This window comes from Aphelocoma coerulescens, chromosome 3 (genome assembly GCF_041296385.1).
Source record: "Aphelocoma coerulescens isolate FSJ_1873_10779 chromosome 3, UR_Acoe_1.0, whole genome shotgun sequence".
Classification (NCBI taxonomy): Eukaryota; Metazoa; Chordata; class Aves; order Passeriformes; family Corvidae; genus Aphelocoma; species Aphelocoma coerulescens.
The window spans coordinates 52149038-52156129 of record NC_091016.1 but is presented as its reverse complement, the minus strand read 5'-3'; the positions used below and the strand labels follow the sequence as shown (position 1 = coordinate 52156129).

General features: G+C 45.2%; 1 protein-coding gene across 1 annotated transcript; it reads right to left on the bottom strand.

Moving 5' to 3' along the window:
- Window positions 1-2174: 2174 nt before the first annotated feature.
- On the bottom strand, window positions 2175-5639 carry MAP10 (microtubule associated protein 10). The gene has a single exon (XM_069010275.1). The coding sequence runs from the start codon at window positions 5536-5538 to the stop codon at window positions 2962-2964; it is 2577 nt and encodes an 858-aa protein (XP_068866376.1). The 5' UTR covers window positions 5539-5639; the 3' UTR covers window positions 2175-2961.
- Between the last annotated feature and the right edge of the window lie 1453 nt (window positions 5640-7092).

The window sequence follows — 7092 nt, the reverse complement described above, 5'->3', positions numbered from 1 at the left end:
CAATGAAACTGTTTTCGAACACCCATCTAACTTATTTCTAAAATATCATACAGATTTAAAGCGACGTTGCAAAAAAAGCCTAAAGTAAGATGTTAGATGCTTTGTTTAGTGAGGATCTATAGTAAGTAATTACTTCTCACCTTTTAATTTTGCTGTAGTAAAGTTTAAAGTTTAGAACAATATAAAACTTGAAGTGACTATAGTTTCCTGTTTAATAGTGTGGAGCAAGGAAATTTTTAGATGTAATGAGTCAATGAGAACCATGTATTCTTAAGTATTTATGCTACTGCTGGGACAGTTACATAGAAATGGGTATAGAATTGCAGTGTATATGCTACTATTATTTGCTTCTCCCAGCATATTATCCTATCCCCTGCACAAACATCATCCATGCAATTCAGCCCTTAAAATTTAGAAATTATGTCTTTATGAAAGAATGGTGTCATACCTCCATTAGAGAAATCTCTTATTAAACCTCTGATCTTAACTACTTGATAACAGGGTACAGGATGCAAGTTATAATGACAATATTGGCTAGCTAGTATCTGTAGGTGTAGAATATTACAGGAATTGTACAAAAGGGAGTTTGTTGCTGCCATTTAAAAATATTTTTTTAAATATTTTATATTGGTAGTAAATATCTGTTTTGTTCTGTTGGGTTGACATAGAGTCCTCTTGTCATTAGCAGCTATTTCTTGTCAATATATTGGTTTATGAGTTAATAATAAAGTTATTTCCCATTTTTGTTGACTGAGAGTTGCTGTTTGAATGTTAAGTAAAAATTCATTTACTCTCACAACAAGATAGTAATATCTGAAAAGATTATTATCCCTAAGGGTAGAAACTATCTGGTAACCTCTCCACACAATAACTACCTGGAGTCTGTATTTGAAAAGAAAAAACCAAACTAAACCATGCAAGCATGATGCTACAGTTTTGTTCTTGTGTAATGTCTCCTATTGTCTTCCTAGTATGCATTTTCTGCCATTTTCATCGTTCTCCTGATAAAATTATAAATGCTATTACATAGTAAACATTAATGTTATTTCAAATAAAATTAACTGAAAAGAGATTAGTTTCATTATTTAAACAAAAGAAATATTGCTCCTACCTTATTTGCTTCTGGAAATTGAAAAGTGGAGAAGGAATAGGGGATAGAAAAAAGACTGGAAATTTGCCCTTGAGTTTCAACCCATTTGGGGTTGAAAATAAACTTTTATTTTTAAATTTTCTTAAATAATGTTCTTCAAATTGTAGACTTGTAGCATTAGCAACTCATTGGTCAGCATTGTATTTTAATGATAGTTTTGCTCATGAGAAGTGCAAGACATTATTCCATCAATAAAATCACAATTACTGCCATGTATAAATGACAGTCTGAATGCATCTGTATCAAAGAAGTCCATTAGAGGAAAAAGGAAAAAAAAATATTTTGGTCTAAAATTGTAGCTGATGAAAAACACCCTAAATAACATTTAGGAATTGCTCTGGCCAGAGATTCCTTTGGTATATAGGTAATTTCAGCTGCTTACCTTTAGATTAAAAATGTTAGTAGTGGTGTTCTCAGAAGTCAACACCAGATACTCCAATAATCCTCACAGATGTTCATACTTTAAATAGGAGAGGTACTGTCATTCCTACAAAATAAACACATAGTAGGAGGGAAAGGAAAAAATTTCTCCAAGATGTTAAAGTGTAAACACTGGCTCTTGCAGTAAAGTACATGGAAAATTACAGTGAGAAAGTAAAAAGTTGTGGAAAAAAGTCAGATTGTAAATTATAAAGAAAAGGGGAGTCAATAAACTTATCATTTAGCCCTGAGGGTAACTGTCCTAATTGATAGTTAGGAATGTAAAGCTGACATAGAAGATGAACTACTCAAAGAGAGGGGAAAGGGGGGTACATGAGACTAAAAACTAAGGCAGGAATTCAAGTAAAAAAAAATCTCTAAAATTTCTCATAGGGATATGGACTCTAGAAAAACCTCTGTAGTTAAACAGAGGACATTAAGTTCAGTGATCAAACTGGAAGCCATAAAAAGCAAACCTGGAATCAAAAGCAAACATCAGTTCAGCTATCTTAATGGCAAAGGAGACATGGCAAATTTCTCATTACCTTGCATCTTTACATCATGACATAATATGCTTGTTTGTTCCAAGTTTCTGGACTGTGGGTGCTGACCCCACTTCTTTCCCCAAAGTCAGAGAATGCAATCAGGGAGTTGTGAAGCATTGAAGATTTACTGTGCTCTTCCCCTACTCCTTGCACCCCTTAGTCTTCAAGGTCAAGTAACTTCCATCCACTTCTTAAAGCTTTCCCAGATTATATAAACTTACTGTTATTCACCAATAATTCTTACACTATTCTAAAATAAATTGTGAAAATCTGACTTAAATGAGGAACTTCAACCTAAGGAACTCTAGAAAGGCTCATCTAGTTCTGGTCACTGTATTTAGTGATGGAACAGGCAAACACATCATTATACAGACTGGCTGATAAAATTGTGTTGCTACTGGCTGTGACTATGTTTTAAGTAACTATTTGTAATGAAAAGGAAGCTTGGAAATTTTCAGGAGAAATAAAACCTTATGTTTGGTTAGCAATGAATTTTGTACTTGGCTGCTTTGGTAGCATGTTATTACTTCTACCCTGGACAATTTTTGTGGGTGCTGACTGTTTTTGCTGCTTCTGTCTTCATTTCTGCTTTGACAGTAAGTTATGTTTCATGTGCTGTTTGGATTACTTTTGGGTTAAGATACTGACACTGAAGTCATGCTGTAGACACCAAGTATTAGAGATTCAAATGGTAGTTTATTTTTTAAAAATCTCGTAACTAAATTCATTGATGTAATAAATGTGCATGATAAAATCTTACATTTAGCTGCCCTATGTGCTAGTTAATTTAACAGGATTAACAAAGTTTAAATATTTTATCTTAATCCAGACAGTAAAAACTTATAATTACATTGTGTATCCTGGTAGCTTGTTTATTACAAGTTCACTGATGTCTTTGTACTGATTAGGACCATGTAGTTTTTCCAGAAAATCATCTTCTTTGTCTGACATACTGTTTTCCAGGGCACTAAGTTCAAGATCAGACACATCAGATGGCAAGTAAGAGCTAACTTGAGTCACTGACTGCTTTTGTCCTGCAGAGATCTGCCCCTTTCCTATATCCAGATCAGTATCAGATTTAGCCTGTTTGCTTCTCAGTGTAGATATTTCTTTAATATGTCGATCATGTCTGTTCTCTTCCTTCCTTATCTGTTGGGCTTTCTGCTCTTCATCTAATAATGATCCCTCCATCTCGGCAAGGTTAAGTGAATCAGCAGATTCAGCACTAGTTCCCTTGCTGGTTTTAAAGTCACAGTTTCTCCTCAAAGACTGGACTGGAGATGAAGCTGAAGGAATTGGCCCAAGATCTGAAGTACTTTGAGCTCTTTGACTTGTCTTTGAAATTCCGGACCTGCTGGATTTTGGCTCTGTATCTGACCTATCTCGCTTTGGGCTTTCAAGCCACAGAGGCTCAGGACTGCTGTCAAGAACTTTCGAGTCTCTGCCTGTACACTCATCATTGGTGAAATTTTCTGAATAAACTGTGTTCTCTAGACTAGCAACAAAGTCATCTGAGTATATGAATTCAGAGTTGTTTTCAACACTCCTGCTGGGGCTTAGTTTATGACCACTTACAACAGACACATCATCATGCTCTATGATTTTATGATGGATTAAGTGTATTGCATTGCCGTTACTTCCTTTTGCATTAGAATCTGATGGGAATGCTGCTGGAAGTTGAGCTTTTGAATACTTTTCCTCAAGAGCAGATTTTAACAAAGTTTCCTCCAGTACGGGGGCTGCAGTTACTTTATATGGACATTCCTTGCTTGGAATTGAATCGTTCCTGGATAGATTTGCAATAGCCTGTTTCTGCAGGCCAGGGGAGACATCTCCTGTCACAGAAATCGACTCTGAGAGAGCACTGTTTTCCAATGAAGTCTGAACAATTTTATCCAACTGATTATTCTGCTTTGAACTGCCTCCCATGCTACAATGCCTGCAAGACACATGCTGTTCTTCAGTACTTCTGACCAGCTTTCTCTTGGGTAAGGAGCTTCTCTCCTTCAGCATCTCTATTTGCTTTTTCCTATACTGCTCCCTCCTTTCATGAATTATCAGCTTATCAGGGTTGGTCTGCTGCAGCCGTAGCCTCAGTGTATTTGTCAGCCCATACAAAAGTTTCTTTCTAGGCGGTCTGTTCTCCTTAGCTTTGCAGTTCCTTTCGGAGGCTGGCTGTCCCTGGGGCACAGCTTTCTTGGGTCTTCTCCCAACCCCACAAGACCCTGGTGCAGTGGCCTCTTGACAGCCTTGTATGACTTGAGGGGTTGTGGCTTCACTGCTCCTGCCAGGCCCCACAGGTGTCTCTGCAGGCCTGACGGCAGCAGAGCAACTGGGGGACCGTGAGGCCATGTCCCCACGCCCCGGGGCCTCGTAGAGCCAGGCAAGACGGGGGTGGACAGCAGCAGCAGGCTCAGCGCTGCGGGTGAGCACCGACAGCTCCGCCAGCAAGGCACTGAGTAGCGGTAGCTGCACTAGGGCGTCGTGGGGCTGTCGAGGGCTGGCGGGGTGCAGCAGCGAGGGCCCCGCACTGGGCCGTGGTGGGCTGTGGCCCTTGTCCCGCTCCTGCAGTCTCTGGGGCTCGACATACTCCCATTGCTCCACTGCTGCTGGCGCCCGCTGGGGCTGAGCCGGCTCACGGCTGTAATAGAGCAGCGGAGGGCAAAAGACGTTGCCTTCCAGCTCCTCACCCTCCTCCTCTTCTTCCTCTTTCTCCTCCTCCTCCTCGTCTCGCGGCTCAGGGGTGGTGGCAGGCGGTGTGACAGCGCGGGGGCTGGCGGCATTCGCCTCACCGGCCTCCAGGCTGGTGAGGCGGTAGCCCAAGACCAGCTCTCCGACGGGGCGGCCCGCGGTGTCCCGCAGCACGAAGCGGCCGCGGCGGCCGCAGGAGGAGGGCGCCCCGGGCCGCTGCAGCAGCTCGGCGGCGGCGGGGGCCAGGGACACGGCGCAGCTGCCGAGGAGGCGGGGAGGGCCCGGGGCGAGCCCAGCGGGCAGCGCCAGGAGCAGAGCGCGGAGCGGGCGGCGGCGGAGCGCGGCGAAAAGCGAGTGCGGGCGCCAGCGGAACACGCAGCGCTTGCCGCGGCCGAAGGGGAAGGGCTGCCCCGGCTGCAGGGGCGGCGCGGTGGCGGCGGGGCGCAGCACGAGGGTGGGGAAGTCCAAGAGGCGCAGCGCCACGGCCGGGAGCTCCGCGGGTCCCGGGAGCTCCGCGGGTCCCGGGAGCTCCGCGGGTCCCGGCTCCGCCACCCGTACCGCCTCCACCAGCAGCTCCAGCGCGAACAGCGCCTCCATTCCGGCGCGCGGACCCGGCTCTCGCGAGAGGCTCCTGTGCGTGCGGGGTCTAGCCGACGCGGGCGGCTCTCTCGCGAGAGTGGCGCCGCAGCACTGCTGCCCGTGCGGCGCGTTCTGGGAGCCGCGGCCTCCCATCCCGCAGCGCTGGCGAACTCCGGCCCGGGGGCCCTGAGGGGTACTCGGCCCCGGGCGGGCGGTGTGCCTCCAGCAGCTCCGGTGTGCCTCCAGCAACCGCGCTGCCGCCTGCCCTGGCGGCTGGGTGGGGGGCAGCGGTCGTAGCCCGTGAAAACCGGTGCTCCCTGGTGTCTACTCACAAGTGCCCGCTGTGTCGTGGCAACAGCCGTCGTGTCCCTGCCCTCGGCTCTGAATACCGTGGTCGTGCGTTCCACACTGTAGTTCTTAAGAGACAGGAGTGGGAGCGAGATGGGCCCTGTGCTCAGGCAGCAGGAGTGGTGTTTGCGGAGGCATTGAGGGACCTTAAACTGTTTGCGCCTTCACAGAATCACCGAATCAATTGGGTTGGAAAAGTCCGCTGAGATCATTAAGTCCTATCTTTGACCGAACACCACTGTATCAACCAGGTCGTGGCACTGAGTGCCACGTGCAGTCTTGCCTTAAACACCTCCAGGGATGGTGATTCCATCACCTCCCTGGGCAGCCCATCCCAATATGTAATCACCCTCTCTGTGAAGGAATTCTTCATAATATCTATCTAAACCTCCCTTGGTGCAGCTTAAGACTATGTTCTCTTGTCCTATTGATAGTTACAGCCTGTTCCCTCTCCAAGAGAAATACGGGGGTCTGTGTCAAGGATTGTATGCTGAAAAGTTTCTCCACACTATCTTGGATAGGCATTGATAAACTAATATTTTCTTTCCTGTCTGGCTGTAAAGTGGAAGTTGAAATGAACACACCTGTGAAGAATTTCACTCCTCAGTCTCCTGCCTGGCAAAGAGAGTGTCCTTCCTTCTCTGGCTGTCCTTCTCTTACACCAGTCTCCTTGCCACAGGCACATCAAACACTTGCTGAGATAGAAATAAAATTGTGCTTGTTGTTTTCTTCAATTAGTAAGTTGACTCTAAAACAATGTGTCCTAAACTGAGGGTGTTGGGTTAAAATTACAGTACACGCCTCACCATTTACCAGCAGGGAAGTAACTAAAAGAAAGACCAGTCCCCTCTCTCTTTCTGGTTATTTCCTCCTTTTTTCCACTTTCCTTCAGCTATCAATTCACAATTTTTTAGAAAAGTAGAAACCAACAGGAGGTGGTCAAAGAATCCAACTCTTCACTGTTGGTCAGGTCCCTTGATTATTATTTAAAGGACATCTTTCATTAGCTGTTGCATCTGAGAAGAGAATTAAGAAGTCTGATTGTATTGTGATTAGGACTTAATTACGTAATTGAGTTCTCAGTTCCTCTACTGCCACTATTCTTAATAGTGCATAAGCATATGAGTCTGAGAGCTGCAAGTCCTCTGCCATCAAGGCTGCCAGCGTTCACGTGTGGCAGTGTACTGGCATTGCAGCAGACAAGACAAAAGGCCGGTCCATTTCACTACTGCATTCATGTCCTGCCATCTGTCACCAGCTTTCCTTGTGTTTCCTTTTCCTCCAACCAGTTCCCACACCAGGAGGGCCTGACAGTTAAGCAGACATTCTCCATAAAGGAGAAATGGCAGAAGAAAGACT

Coding starts and splice junctions, on each gene's coding strand:
- MAP10 (XM_069010275.1), bottom strand. CDS start 5,538: ATGGGAGGCCGCGGCTCCCAGAACGCGCCGCACGGGCAGCAGTGCTGC.